This window comes from Amblyraja radiata, chromosome 3, assembly GCF_010909765.2.
Source record: "Amblyraja radiata isolate CabotCenter1 chromosome 3, sAmbRad1.1.pri, whole genome shotgun sequence".
NCBI lineage: Eukaryota > Metazoa > Chordata > Chondrichthyes > Rajiformes > Rajidae > Amblyraja > Amblyraja radiata.
The window spans coordinates 77,467,450-77,483,744 of NC_045958.1; the positions used below are offsets into that span (position 1 = coordinate 77,467,450).

A 16,295-nucleotide genomic window follows, 5' to 3' on the forward strand; every position below is an offset into this window, starting at 1 on the left:
TCTGAGGTCACGGGTTCAAGAACAACTGTGACTTTGAACTCCACTGACAAAGCTGTCCTAGTAGAAGACAGCCTGTGCATGAGGCCAAAGGAGGTCACAGAGCTCAGTGATAAAAAGCAATATAGTTTGAGCACTGCCTCCATAAATAACACCATCTCTGTGGAACTGGGCTATGAAAAGTGTGGAGCGGGTGGAGCGGTGGTGGAGCGCTGCTGCGGCCCGACCTCCGGAGTTTCGGAGGCTGCAACTGCGGGTCTGGCGGACGGCGGCGCTGGGAGCCCGCGGGTCCCTGGAGGGAGACCGCTTTTCAGGGCTCCCGCAACGGCGACTTCTCCCGCCCGAGTTGCGGGGTTGAAGAGCACCTGGAGCGGGGTCTTACATCATCGCCCCGCGCGGCTTGGAATGGCCGCAGGACTTTGCGAGCGCACGCCAGGGGCTCTAACACCAAGAACCCGGTGTGCGACCTTGCATCACCCGGCGTGGCTTTAATGGCCGCGGGACAATTCGCTATCGCCCGCCGGGGGCTTTGACTTTGACTCTGACATCGGGGGGGAGAGTGCAGTGGAGAGATAAGATTTTTTGGCCTTCCATCACAGCAATGTGATGGATGTTTATGTAAATTATGTTGTGTCTTGGGTCTATTTGTTTGTAATGTATGGCTGCAGAAACGTCATTTCGTTTGGACCTCAAGGAGTCCAAATGACAAATAAATTGTATCGTAAAAATAGAAGGAAATGCTTGTTTTTGGAATAGAGGGGTTGTAAATAATGTTGGAGGTGACCTTTCTACCTTACACTATTGTTGATATCATTTGTGGAGTCCTATGCTGATGAAGAGGATTTAAAATCCTGTTGGAAAGTCAAGGGCCAAGTTTCAGATCAGGAGAGGTATCTATTGCTTTTCTCCAGATTCGGCCTATCTTCGGCCTCAGATTCGGCCTATGTAGCCTAGTTATTCCAGACACAAGGAACTGTGGATGCTGATTAATAAACATAAACACAAAGTGCTGGAGTAATTCAGCAGGTTAGGCAGCATCTCTTGAGGACATGAATAGGTGACTTTTTCGGTTGGGCCCCTTCATATATTGATCATCCTGAAGGGAAGACTCCAGGTGCTTAATGATCTCTTGTTCCAAACATAGACACAAAATGCTGGAGTAACTCAGTGGGACAGGCAGCATCTCGGGACATTTCGGGTCGGCACCCTTCTTCAGACTGAAGAAAGGTCCTCTTGTCTGAAGAAGGGTCTTGACCCGAAACGTCACCCATTTCTTCTCTCCACAGATGCTGCCTGTCTCGCTGAGCTACTCCAACATTTTGTGTCTAACTTTGGTGTAAAGCAGCATCTCCAGTTCATTCCAACATATTTCTCTTGTTATAATCAGTCTGAAGAAGAGAACCAACCTGAAACATCACCTATCCATATCCTTCAGCGATGCTGTCTGACCCGCTGAGTTACTCCACCCATTTGTACTTTGTTTCTAGTTTTTCCAGAGTTGTGTGCAGGAATTTCTAGGCCTATGTATAATAGCTAACTGCTGGCATCTGTAGTTCAGTGATTAACAACTTCTGCTTTGAGATCTTGAGGTACTGTATAAAACCATTGCTTTCTTCCAATCTATATTTAGATTATTTCCGATTTGAAAGTTATTGGTTAGAACATCTTAACTGTCTTTCAGGAAGACAATTGCACCTGCCCATTAGGTTACATTTGTTAAGGTGACAGAAATTAGTTTATATTCTCTCATGAAATGTGGGCATCGCAACGAAAGTCATTATATATTGCCCATCCCAAATGAAGACTCCAGGAGCTAAATGGTTTCCTGTTCCTTTGATCCCAACTGGTCTTCCTTTTGATGGAAAATAATATATTTTTATACAGAAGCATACAATGATAGATATAGGTCTTACCCTTTCTTGCAACTGTAGACAATGGTGCTTCCAAAGGTAAAATTGCTTCCAACAACATTAGCACTAGGAAGCGATGGTGGAGGCCCACATGATATGATCTCACACACAGGGAAGGTGCCATTCCATTGACCAGTGCCATTGCAGACTAAAACATCTGGTCCATGCAACCTTTAGTGATTCAAAAATGGTTGAAAGGAGATATTAGTACAATGCATCAGATCTCCAAATGTTTCTGAGAATCTGCACTTCATAGGTTTCTTAAAAGATAGCTAAATATCTCCAAGGTACAAGGGCATCAAGCAACATTTGACCCAGGACCACAAAAGACAAATGACCAGAATATTGTGAGGAGTCTTAAGGGTGGTTAAGATGTTTAAGGAGAGAATATCAGAGCTATGGAATTAAAGGAACAACAGCCAATGACAGAACAATGAAAATAGTGAACATGTAAGCGTTAGACATTTTAGGCGTTCAGAGAATGAAGAGAGATATAGGGTTGGAGAAAGTTACCAAGAATGGGTGCTGTGAAACTGGGAATGGATAGAAAATCAAGGAAGAGAACATTTTAAACTGAAGCACTGCATTCCAGGAGACAATGTAGGTCGGCAAGCAGAATCACAAAGTAATGCTTCAGGAAGCCAAGTGATGCATTTGGGGTAGCTGGATATCAATGGAGAAGAACACAACAACTAGAAAGCAACTAATATTTATCAAAGGTAGACAAAAATGCTGGAGAAACTCAGCGGGTATTTATCAATCACCTTTAGCATGCTAAAATATCAATAGGTGTTTCACAGGAAGGCTAGTGGACAAAACTAATATCAACCTGCCACTTTGGTGGCAAAAACAAGGAGACAGATTATTATCTTAATGGGGTAAGGTTAGGCAAGGGGGAGGTGCAGCGAGACCTCGGCGGCCTTGTACACCAGTCACTGAGAGTTGGCGTGCAGGCAGTGAAGAAAGCTAATGGAATGTTGGCCTTCATAACAAGAGGATTTCAGTATAGGAGTAAAGAGGTTCTTCTGCAGTTTTATGGGCTCTGGTGAGACCACATCTGGAGTATTGTGTCCAATTTTGGTCTCCTAATTTGAGGAAGGACATCCTTATGATTGAGGCAGTGCAGCGTAGGTTCATGAGATTGATCCCTGGGATGGCGGGACTGTCAAGTGAGGAAAGATTGAATTCACTGGAGTTTAGAAGGATGAGGGAGATCTTATAGTAACATGTAAAATTATAAAACGACTGGACAAGCTAGATGCAGGAAAAATGTTCCCAATGTTGGGCGAGTCCAGAACCAGGGGCCACAGTCTTAGAATAAAGGGGAAGCCATTTAAGACTGAAGTGAGAAAAAACCTTTTCACCCAGAGAGTTGTGAATTTGTGGAATTCCCTGCCACAGAGGGCAGTGGAGGCCAAGTCACTGGATGGATTTAAGAGCGAGTTAGATAGAGATCTAGGGGCTAGTGTAATTAAGGGATATGGGGAGAAGGCAGGCATGGGTAATTGATTGGGGCCGATCAGCCATGTTCACAATGAATGGCGGTGCTGGCTCGAAGGGACGAATGGCCTCCTCCTGCACCTATTTTCTATGTTTTTATGTTTCTATGTAAAATAAAATTCAGCAGCTGCTGGAAATCTGAAATAAAAACAAAAATTGCTGGCAATATTCAATGACACAGGGCAATGATCAAAACAAGCACGATTCTGCTCTTCGTAAGGCACTGTTATGAATATTTACAGCATTTTCAGTTTAAATATCAGGTGATATTAGGGCTATGGACCAAACGTTGGGTTAAAGCGATGAATTTTAAGAAGCACTGAAAAAGTAACAGAAGCAGGGAAGTTTTGGTGGGGTCTTCCTGAATTGATGGCACAGTACGATGTGTGACAGGCAATAAGCAATAGCCGGGTATTGAAGTTAGAGACAATGGAGGATTGGTGTACGTTATTCTCAGTGTTAATAATGAGCAATATTATAATTTACTATGCTTGACTTAACTTACTGATATCCGCTGTTGCAGACATATGTAACGGTGGAGAGATAGGAAAAGCCATTCATGATGTATCTTCCATTGTCTGCATCCTGTGGAGTAGGGCACATCAGATGTTCACAAGTAGGTGTTTCATGACTCCAACTACCATTGGCTAAACAAGAGATTTCTGCTGTTCCAGACAACACATATCCCTTATTGCAACTATAAAAAGAAGGAAAAGGAGGGGGAATAAAACAACGTTATTGGTAAACATTGTGTACAACGGCATTGGAATTGTATAGAAATGCACAGCTCGTAAACAGCCCTATGCAATTTTTATTTTCCTCCCGCCTCCTTCACATATCCTATCCCTCATTCATTTAACTGGATTTGTCCTAAATGCACAACCACTGTGGCAAATGGTAGGAAGTTTGACACTTTATCATAAGTTTTGCAAGTGAGGTAATGCACCTGACACGCAGCCACCTTCTTTGAGGCTTCGTAAGACTCCACTGATTGACCCGTCTCCTTTGATTCCCTACTAATTTTTACTTGGCGAAGGGCAAGAAGGAGTTGATGGGAATGAAAAAGTGAAATAAACTTTGGAAAAACCTTTTTACCTGTACACCACCTTCATACCATAGGTAAAATCAGTGCCTTCAGTCGTACCATTAGCTGGGACACCAGGCATGCCACAGGATTGAGCTAGGATAGAAAGATAACATGACTGTAAACTGAAAGTAATAATGACTGGCAGTGTCACAATTCCAGCAGGTAATGTTGATACAGGAATGTAGAGATTAAAGAAGCAGACCATGGAGTGAATTAGAAATGTGAAAATGAGCTTTGCCCAGTTCTTTATTCAATTGGCATTAAGATGAAGGAAATCAGAGAGGTGGATGCTTGTAAAATATGTTACCGATATGATATCATATTCTTGGTTCAACACCCTCTACTACAATCCCCCTATCCCCAAATCACAGCACCTCAAAAATCAACCAGCCACGAAGTAAGAAAAATATGAATGGCACGTTCCACTGCATGCAGGGAAAATCCTGATTATCTCAGGAATTTATTTTCGATTTTTGACTTATTTATAAATGTTGCTGCGGGCTTCCTATAAGTGGAGGCATCACCTCTCCGTCAAGATGATCAAACCTTTTCATCATTTTGATTACCTTTATCAGCCAACCCACAGCCTATTTTCGGAATGATATTGACCAAATCGTCACTAGGGTTGCATACCTTGGCAGCGTGGCACTGTGTCACTCCACCGGCCATCCTCCAGACATGTGACATTTGCAGTTCCATTCAACTCGTAGCCATCGTCACAAGAGAAAGTCACCTGACTACCTACAAAGTGCACGGCACCCTCGGCTAGTCCGTGAGCAGGTCTCCCAGGGTCTCTGCACTGGACTGGATCTGAGGAATAGCGCAAGGAGAACATGAGAGGAATTCATTCCTTTCTGCATTGATTACCAGAGTTCAGAAAGCCCATTAGCCCACTCGAGCCCCTACCCCATCCTCCTTCATTTCACAATGTAGATCCTCCACACGGCTTTCCAGATTCCCATAATATATCTCTGCTGGTCATTTTCACCACTCCCTGGGGAACAAGCTCCACATTCTTACCACTCGTACATTGTACATTCGTACATTGGCATTGACTGACATTGCAACTATTCCAAATGGAATTAAATATTCTTAGGATAGTAAAAGAAAGAAAACACTGCTTATGTTCAGTAAGAAGTGAATTTACAGTTCATTGATTACCCACTTTGAAGAAATACTGTGGGTTTAGTTAAATAGTACAGTAATAATAATTAATAATAATAAAAATAGTACGTAATAGTTATGATAATAACTATTCCAACTAATGAATTTGGGTGTTTTCACTGTTAGCATCCAATACAGGTTGTGCAGGGAATGAGAATATATTTATCTTTCCCTGCACATGCCTTTTAAGGAAACATATGATCTCTTTGTGCACGATGACTAATTCAAGCAAAATGAAATGACATATATAGGAATAGCAAGTAGTTTCGGTGTTAATAATTTAGAGGATGAGATCACACCAATTGAACCTAGTTTGTAAATTGTAGAACAAGCTGCGGGATCAGATCCCAAAGTTAAAAACCCAACTGGTTCACTATGGTCTATAATGGAAAGGATCTCTTTAGTGCTTCTGGTCTCAATTTTCATTGTTGTTTCAGGAGAGGTTTGGCAGGCAATAAATGTACTGGGCATGTAACAACTATACCAGTGCAATTTTTCCCATGGCCGGTGTATGGTGGCCTGCAGGTGCAGGTGTAGGATCCAATGGTATTAATGCAGTCAGATCTTTTATCGCAGTCTGATCCAAGGGCACATTCATCAAAGTCTGGAAACAGAAAACACTAATATTTAGCGGCTGAGAGTGAGGTGATGTACAATGGACACAAGGCAATAGCTGATCTCTAAACTTGTGGAACTTGGAGTTAGCACTTGGAGTTAGCACTCCCCTCTGTAACTGAAGCCTTGACATCCTGACCATCAGACCACAATCTGTGAGGATAGGCATCAAAAATTATCCTCAATGATAATCCTCAACACTGGTGCCCCACAATTATATGTTCTCATTGCCCTACTATAACCCTTATGACTGTACAGTCAAGTACTAATCCAGCTCAATTTACAAGCTCGCAGACGATACCACACAGTGGGCCAGATATCAAATAATAATGAGATGAAGTACAGGAAGGAAATTAAGAACCTTGTAACCTGAAACCAAGACAACAACCTCTCCCTCAATGACCAATACATGGATAGGAAAGATTCAGAGGAATTTGGGCTGAATGAGGGTAATTGGAACTACCTTAGATGGGTCTTCTTAGTTGGCATGAATGAGTTGGGCTGAAGGGCCTGTTTCCATGCTTTATGACTATGACTGACTTACAAATGTATGTTAAAAAGTTGCTCTAAGGGTTGAAAAAAATCCCTAATATAATCTGCATCAAAAATGACAAAGTGGAATGGTACAATACGGAAATCATGCAATGCAAGATTGCACAAACAACACTGGGATAATGAACCAATGCTCCATCCACGTGAAGCTGACTGAAGAATAAAATAAAATAAATGCCCATGAAGTTTTTTCAGCTCCACTTTGGGAGTTCTAGGTTGACAGGTTGGGAGAGAGGATAAAGACGTGGCAAATACAATACAGCGTAGCAAAGTGTACAATCATGCACTTTGGTAGAAGGAATAAAGACATAGACTTCTTTCTAAATGGGGAGAGGATTGAGAAATTGGATGTGCAAAGGGACTTGGGAGTGCTGGTGATATCCAAAAGGTTATCTGCCCTGTCTGAGGTCGGCCTTAATTGGTCCTGGTCTTTTCTCGCCTCCAGCTCTTCATCCCCACCCCTCACTTTCAGTCTGAAGAAGGGTCCAGACCCAAAACATCACCCATCCTTTTTCTCCAGAGATGCTACCTGACCCACTGAGTTACTTCAGCACTTTGTGTTTATCTTAGGTTAATATACAGGTTGGGCCGGTGGAAAGGAAGGTAAATTCAATGTTGGCTTTCATTTCAAAGGGGCTAGAATATAAAAGCAAGGATGTAATACGGAGGCTGTATAAGGTGATGGTGAAGCCACATTTGGATTTTTATGAGGAGTTTTGAGCTCCATATTTGAGGAAGGATGTTCTGGTGTTGGAGATTGTCCAGAGTAGGTTTATGAGAATGAACTCAGGGATAATTGGGTTAATGTATGAGGAGCATTTGAAGGTTCTGTATTCGCTGGAGTTCAGAAGGATGAGGAGGGATTTTATTGAAACCTACCAGATAATGAAAGGCCTAGATAGAGTGGACAGGGAAAATATGTTTCCAGTAATAGGAGAATCAAGACCAGCCTCAGAATAAAAGGATTTACAGTACCTTTAGAATGCAGATGAGAAGGAATTTACTTAGCCAGATGGTGATGAATCTATGGAATTCATTACCACAGATAGCTGTGGAGGCCAAGGCATTGGGTAATTTTAAAGTGAAGATTGATAGGTTATTAATTAGGAAGGGCTTCAAAGGTTATGAGGAGAAGGCAGGAGAATGGGGCCGAGAGAGAAAAAAACAGCCATGATTGAATGGCAGAATATAAAGGGGAAAATGTGTTTGACATATTTTTTAGAGCTCTTTAAGGCTCTAACCGACAGAATGGGAAAAGGGGAACCAGTATATAGTAAGTTGTATTTCCAGCAGTAAGGAAGGTACCTTACAAAAGGTTATAGTACAAGGTAAAAGCTCAAAACATTGGGAGTAATATATTAGAATGAATTGAGGGTTGTTTAACTAACAAAAATCAAATTTGGGTTAAATGGGTCAATAAAACAATAATTTCTAAGCTAGATTCACGAATTTATAAAAAGAACCACATTTTTTTTTTGCCGAAAAAGCATGTTAATGATACAAACGTTGGTGGAAATGTTGGTTATCGGGATAACACAAAAAATATGCAAAAGATATGAATTGGTTTAAGTGCATGTGAAAATATTGGAAGATGGAGAATATTATAAGAAACATGAAGTTACCCACTTGGGTAGGGAGACCAAAATATTGTTTATATGAAGTGAGGTTACTGAATGATGCAGAACAATGGTATTAGGCTGTTCTTGTGCATGAAGCACATGTTAAGATTTGGTCCTTGGAATCAGTTTTGTCATTTGTAATGATTTAATGATTCCACACCTACCTAGGCAAACAGGCACGACACCGGACCAGTTTCCATCATCAGTACAGAATAGCTTGTAATCTCCTAGCAGGTAGTAACCATTGTTGCACAGGTAGGACACAGCACTGCCAAAAAGATAGTCCTCAGCAGTAAAGCTCCCATTGTCAAGGGCTGGAGGCAAGCCACAGTTAATCCCTGGAAGCCACACACAAAGCAAAAAGGAAATGTCACTTCACTACAAAGAATACATGTTATATTCAAGGAAATTGAAAATCAGCTAATGCAGGATATATAATTCTGAGAGTTTAGAACTATGTGTGTGAGGGGGGAGGGAGGGGGGGGGGATGAGGACTGAGTTTCAGTAATCTACAAAGGGATAAGTAATGCCCCGGTCCCACTTAGGGAATCTGAACGGAAACCTCTGGAGAATTTGCGCCCCACCCAAGGTTTCCGTGCGGTTCCCGGAGGTTTTTGTCAGTCTCCCTACCTGCTTCCACTACCTGCAACCTCCGGCAACCACCTGCAACCTCCAGGAACCGTACGGAAACCTTGGGTGGGGCGCAAAGTCTCCAGAGGTTTCCGTTCAGGTTTCCTAAGTGGGACAGGGGCATAAGGATTAACAACAGATGAGCTACAAAAGTGGAAGTAGGGGCATGGATAAGTTATGTGAAGCTTAGCCTGGGGCCAAACACGCCATAATGGATGTGAATGAAATGGTTTATTTTCAGGGAGGGAGAGCAATGACCTAGTTGCTGGAGAGCACTGCATGTGTGAGGGACCAGATTTCATTCTTTCTAATATTTAGTTGGAAGAAAACTTTATCCACTGAATACTGGATGTCAGACAAACATTCATTTAAAAATATATATTTTTCAGATGTGGGGATTTATTAGCCTTGCCTAACTGCCGTTGGGAAGTTGGTGGGAAGCTGCCTTCTTGGAATGCTGCCAACCTACCGGTGAATATGGTCCATTTTTGGGGAGAGAGCTGCATAATTCAAACACAATGACAAGGATAGGACCGATCCTTTATTTCCAAGTCGGGATGGTGTGGGATTTGGGAGGGCATCTGACAGATGGTGGTTTTCCCAAATTCCTGCTGCTCCCTTTTGTCGATAGAGATCATGATGTTAGTTAGGAATATGTTGTTGGAGTAGCCGATGGTTGAATTTTCATCCATTTCTTTTTACTTCTGAGTTTTCCATTTGGGTATAACATCTACCAATTGAGTTACTATATAACAATTTCCATATTTCTGTCTGTGCATCCATGGCAACTCATGGAGCAATCCCATTCCCCATTAATTTTCTCTATGATCTAGTTTGTCCACATTTGCACCAACACCTTTCCTAACTCCAGAGTTTACCACTCACCTACACACCTGGCCAAATAACCCACCAATTCACCTGTCTGTCAGGTGGAAGGAAACCGGAGAACCCCAAGTGGTCAAAGGGAAAACAAGAAAACTCCACGTATACATTATCCGAGGTTAAGATTGTACCCCAGGTCACTGGGTACCATCTATGCCACACTGCTGCATTCTGCTGCCCATTAGTGTTCGACTACAGTGAGTAACAACTTACTTTCACAGGACGGTATTGGATAGCTCCATGCTCCCAAGTTCCGACAATGCAGGAGACTGTCACCTATAAGATGGTAACCGCGTTCACAAGATAATTCAACCCTTGAACCTGGTTTCAAATCAGTACTGGACACCTGAAGACTCGGTTGAGATCCTTCAAGCACAGGACAATCTGAATGTAATTTGAAAAAGAGTAAACGCATTAATTTAGTTAATTGACCTTGACGACAAGCAAAAGAAGCACGGTATTTATTTCAGCTGATTAGTTAGGAATTAATTTAACATTGCAAAAAACTGGAGCTGGTGGGAGTAGGTGAAAATAGGGGAGGGGTTTTAACATAGAAGTGAGGACTTGCAGATGCTGGTTAATGCACAAAGGACACAAATTGCTGCTGTAACCAAACGGGTCAGGCAGCATTCTCTGGAGAATGTGGATAGGTGGTGTTTCGGATCGAGACCCTTCTTCAGACTGATTATGGGGGGGTGAGAAGAAAACTGGAAGAGAGGAGAAGCAGGACGAGAGTGTTGCAGGTAATATATGCAGGTAATTTGTGAATGGGGGGTTTGGGGAGTTTTAACCCTTAGTGCAAAACAGAAACAAAGGTGTTACATGAGTAATGAGAGAAATTACCAGCACAGAAAACACTTGTGGAATCCTTCTTCACTCTGCCGACAATTCCTGCCACAAAATCAGGCCAAGCTAATACGTTGCCCTTTGTGAGGTCTTCAGGGCAGGCAGTGGCCATCGACTTTATCTGAGAATGGGAGAAGCAAAAGCAATTGTTCCCTTCAGTTAGTCGTTCATTATACCCAGTAAACTGCACCTGAATAAACTGCCCACTCAAGTTACCTTTACAACTTATTTTCAAATTATTTCACTCGGGTAAACGCTCACGCTTTTTTCTCAGTTCAATCACCAGGCACATCTACCCAGTTAGCTGCCTGATTTATTTCTATCAGGGTTCTCTTTGCCTAATTATCTCTTATTTTCATTCAAGTTAAATTCCAGAATGACCCTGTCCCTCCAACCATCAATTGAACTCCCTCACCGTGAATTTCTGTCCATAGTGACATCGCAGCAGAGGCCCCATATTTCCCGATTCCATTTATTTGCTCATGAAATAAATGAAGGAATTACCTTGATAATGAAGGAAAAACCTTGAACATGCAGAGCCTATTCAGTAGTGCATGATGCTTTAGACATGTGGGTTAGTAAACTGCCCAGTAGTGGGCACAGGGACAAAATACTCACTGGCTAACCATGAAAAATGTTTAGGCCCGTTTACTAGAGCCTCTAATTTCTGAAAAATGCTCTTCTAACCTTTTCTACTCAATACCATTAAAGGTGGGTGTTGTGTTGTATAGAGCTATAAGGAATTAAATTAAATAAACATTTTAACCAACCCATTCAAACCAATAAGTTTACATGTCTTTATTTTCCACATGAGCCTCCTCCTAACCCTTCTCATTTCATCCATATCACCATATTCCTTCTATTTCCTGCACCTTTTATGTGTTTCTCTCTCAAAAGGACATCTACAAAACAAAACATCGTGCTATTCAGCAACTGGTTAGACGTACTTTGGTGACTGCAGCAAATAGTGGGGCACCTAAAGTTGACAAACGCTATAATGCAAGAATTTTCAAATACGTCAACAGTTACTTACTTGTTCTGGAGTCAGAACATAATCCCAAATATTTAACTGGCTCAATGAGCCCACAAAAGACTCTGCAGGGTTGAAGCCTTCCCCTTTTAGATCCTGCTCCTGTCCGAGCACCAGCGCTCCACCACCTTGTGGGGTGCAAAGGGAAGGGTTAGATCGAGGATAATCCAACATGTAAAGAGATATGGAAAGACCAAGAAGTCAATTCTGATCAGGTCATGGATTATCAACAGCAATACAGGCTAGAGGAGCTTGTGTTTGTCTGCCTGCTCTATTTCTGGGGGTATCATCGCACAATCCTCTCAGCAGCCTGCCAAACAACCCAAGCCCATCTCTCTGAAGGGTTAATTACACACAAAAGTATTATTCCCCAACCATGACTTTGCTTAAATCCAGGCTCTGGAAATTAATCTGACCTTCCTGGAAAACATAGGACAGACCTCAGAGAAATGTCAATTTTACATGTGTCAGTTGATCAGTGGGGGGATGAATGAGGACAAGGCAGTGAGAGTTGAGAACCTCCAGGAGTTAAAATCTCCAGGATAAAACAACTCAAGAGTCGGTAATGAAAAACTTTGAACGTAGCCGGAGGGAAGAAGGATTGCTCGATGAGCCACCCTGAGATAATAACAAGTTATGACAATAGTCAGACAAGCGTTATATTGATATTAAATGACTCAATCATATATTACTTATCCTTTCATGAATGACCTCGCATCTCTCTTTAGCTGTAACATCTTCCGGCCCACCTCGATACCATTCTAACTACCCTGCCCAAGCCCTAATCTCTCTAGTTCCACTCCCTTCTTCTCCTCCTTTCCAAACGCTCCAGGCCACGGAGCTTCTCAATTCGTTATTTCATTTAAGGTGCTCCTTAAAACCTACCTTCTGTGGCTCCTACCAACATTTATTTGATAATGTCCCTTAAAAAGGATATTTACTGTATCAAACACTGAATGAAAGTACATTGTTTTTGCAAAATCCGCACAACCATACTTTGAACTCCCCCTGGTGGTCACTCAACTCCTTGAGCACTAGTTACCTGTTAATCTTCAGAAGTTGTCAATTCAATTTCATGTAAAACATTTTTGGCTAATCCAATATAATCCACTCTAAATCCTTTTGCACACGTGCCACCAAAACTTTCACATGTTCTTTTTGTTTCCTTGTTGTATGAATTCAGCTTTCAAATACATGGAATACAAATAAACCTACAGGTGTAGGATTCTGGAACATAAACAAATGCAGGAAGAACTCAGCTGGAGCCAGATTTTATGTTCTAAGGAAGGGTAAATGACCCAAAATGCTAGCTGGGTCTTTCCACAGATGCTGCTTGACTGGCTGAGTTCTTCCAACATTTCTGTTTCCAGACACCAAATTGTTGATCCATGCTTATTGGGTCCGGGAAAACGTTTCATAGAGTTATAGAGGTGAAAACACATGAACTTTGGGCCAACTCATCCATGCTGACTAAGTTGCCTAATGGAGCTAGTCTCATTTGACTGCACCTGGTCCATATCTCTTCAAACCTTTCCTATCCATGTACCTTTTCAATGTCATAATTGTACCTATTTTTGCCACTTCCCCTAGCAGCATGTTCCATATACATACTATTCGCTATGTGAAAACATTACTCCTCGGTTCCCTTTTGACGTTTTCCCCTTTCATCTTAAACCTATGTATCATGTTTTACAGTAGATTCCCTTGGGGTAAAACTGAAGCTATTCACCTTATCTATGTTCCTTATAATTTCATATACTGTACCTCCATAATGTCACCTCACAGCTTCCCACATTCCAAGGAAAAATAAAACAGCCTATCTCGTCTCTCCCTATAACTCAAACCCTCCAGACCCAATAATATTTCTATAAAAAATGTTTGCACCCTCTCAATTTGGTGCCATTCTTCCTGCAATAGGATGACCAGACTTCATACTGTACGCTAAATGTGGCATCTCAAATCATCTTATAATTCACCGCTAAGGAAGTAACCCCAGAAATAGTGGATGCATTAGTGATAATTTTTCAAAACTCTTTAGATTCTGTAGTTCCTGAGGATTGGAAGGCAGCTAATGTGACCCCACTTTTTAAAAAGGGGGGGGGGGGGAGAGAGAAAACGGGGAATTACAGACCAGTTAGTCTAACATCGGAAATGGGGAAACTGCTAGAGTCAGTTATTAAAGATGGGATAGCAGCACATTTGGAAAGTGGTGAAATCATTGGACAAAGTCAGCATGGATTTATGAAAGGTAAATCATGTCTGACGAATCTTATAGAATTTTTCGAGGATGTAACTAGTAGAGTGGATAAGGGAGAACCAGTGGATGTGTTATATCTGGACTTTCAGAAGGCTTTCGACAAGGTCCCACATAAGAGATTAGTATACAAACTTAAAGCACATGGTATTGGGGGTTTAGTGTTGATGTGGATACAGAACTGGCTGGCAGACAGGAAGCAAAGAGTAGGAGTAAATGGGTCCTTTTCAGAATGGCAGGCAGTGACTAGTGGGGTACCGCAAGGCTCAGCGTTGGGACCCCAGCTATTTACAATATATATTAATGATTTAGACGAGGGAATTGAATGCAACATCTCCAAGTTTGCGGATGACACAAAGCTGGGGGGCAGTGTTAGCTGTAAGGAGGATGTTAGGAGGCTGCAAGGTGGCTTGGATAGGTTGGGTGAGTGGGCAAATGCATGGCAGATGCAGTATAATGTGGATAAATGTGAGGTTATCCACTTTGGTGGCAAAAACAGGAAAGTAGACTATTATCTGAATGGTGGCTGATTAGGAAAAGGGGAGATGCAACGAGACCTGGGTGTCATGATACACCAGTCATTGAAAGTAGGCATGCAGGTGCAGCAGGCAGTGAAGAAAGTGAATGGTATGTTAGCATTCATAGCAAAAGGATTTGAGTATAGGAGCAGGGAGGTTCTACTGCAGTTGTACAGGGTCTTGGTGAGACCACACTTGGAGTATTGCGTACAGTTTTGGTCTCCTAATCTGAGGAAAGACATTCTTGCCATAGAGGGAGTACAGAGAAGGTTCACCAGACTGATTCCTGGGATGTCAGGACTTTCATACGAAGAAAGACTGGATAGACTTGGCTTGTACTCGCTAGAATTTAGAAGATTGAGGGGGGATCTTATAGAAACTTACAAAATTCTTAAGGGGTTGGACAGGCTAGATGCAGGAAGATTGTTCCCGATGTTGGGGAACTCCAGAACAAGGGGTCACAGTTTAAGGATAAGGGGGAAATCTTTTAGGACCGAGATGAGAAAAACATTTTTCAAACAGAGAGTGGTGAATCTCTGGAATTCTCTGCCACAGAAGGTAGTTGAGGCCAGTTCATTGGCTATATTTAAGAGGGAGTTAGATGTGGCCCTTGTGGGTATGGAGGGTCCCTTAAAGGGGGTATGGAGAGAAGGGAGGTACAGGATACTGAGTTGGACGATCAGCCATGATCATATTGAATGGCGGTGCAGGCTCGAAGGGCCGAATGGCCTACTCCTGCACCTATTTTCTATGTTTCTATGTAGGCACTAGGCAATAGTTGGGAAATAATAATTGAAAGTTTTCACTTTATTTGGAGTCCTTGAAGAAGCTACTTGGGGAAATCACATTGTTGGCACAGTTTCACTTGAAACTCACCCCTTTCAAGCTCCAAACAACCTCTTCCTATGCATTTCATTGTTATTGTTTCACCAAGGGGCTGGAAGCAACCACATTCATAATCTGTTGTATCGCACTGTATCTATTTTTGCCAATGAAATGCTGTTAGCTGTGGCTCAATATATTGTTCTCTTATCCCCATCAGAAGGTTGTGGGTTCAAATCCCACTCTCGAGAGCTGAGCACAAAATCAAGGCTTTTGCTTCAGCTGAGTTGCAAGAAAGTGCTGTGGTGTCAGAGGTACTCTTTCACATAAATGTTAAACCAAAATCTGCCTCAGGTGATCACAAAATATCCCATGGCTCTACTTTGAAGACACCCAGAGTTACTACCCGGTATCCTTTCTGATAATCTTTTTTTTGGTAGAAAATTAAAAACCAGTAGCTTTATCTTCAAAATTGTCAAAACTCACAAATATCCCTCAAGATGGTGACCCTTTGCGGAGAGTTCAGTAACATGTTACAAACCTCCAGCCTCAGTTTCATGGTTGGGGCGGCAATTACAAATCTGTGTTATGGGATTCTGCAAAAAATCTAAATCTAAATTGAGATTGAGATTTGCCAGGTTTGGACACAACTTCGATCAAGCTGGCAAAATGGCAATGGTTGTAATTGTTACATCAATTTATCAACATTCTGTAGGGTTACAATAGAAATAAACTGGATGGAACAAGGGCGGCACATTGACGCCAATAGTAGAGCTGCTGCCTCATAGCTCTCGAGACCTGGCCTTGATCCTGACTTTGGGTGCTGTCTATATGGAGTTTGCACATTCTCCCTGTAACCATGTGGAATT

General features: G+C 42.1%; 1 protein-coding gene across 5 annotated transcripts in view; it reads right to left on the bottom strand.

Annotated features, from left to right (window-relative positions):
• Positions 1-16,295, bottom strand: part of svep1 (sushi, von Willebrand factor type A, EGF and pentraxin domain containing 1) — a 159,876-nt gene that overhangs the window by 43,686 nt on the left and 99,895 nt on the right. For 4 of the 5 annotated variants that reach the window (XM_033018157.1, XM_033018158.1, XM_033018155.1 and 1 more), the window contains 9 exons: positions 11,836-11,960; positions 10,800-10,923; positions 10,170-10,340; positions 8,609-8,782; positions 6,143-6,262; positions 5,128-5,304; positions 4,503-4,587; positions 3,913-4,104; positions 1,911-2,078 (listed from right to left, as the gene is read on the bottom strand). In XM_033018157.1, the coding sequence (XP_032874048.1) occupies positions 1,911-2,078; positions 3,913-4,104; positions 4,503-4,587; positions 5,128-5,304; positions 6,143-6,262; positions 8,609-8,782; positions 10,170-10,340; positions 10,800-10,923; positions 11,836-11,960 (1,336 nt within the window). Of the gene's footprint in view, positions 1-1,910; positions 2,079-3,912; positions 4,105-4,502; positions 4,588-5,127; positions 5,305-6,142; positions 6,263-8,608; positions 8,783-10,169; positions 10,341-10,799; positions 10,928-11,835; positions 11,961-16,295 lie in introns of all 5 variants that reach the window. The other variant, XM_033018156.1, reaches the window with a different exon arrangement.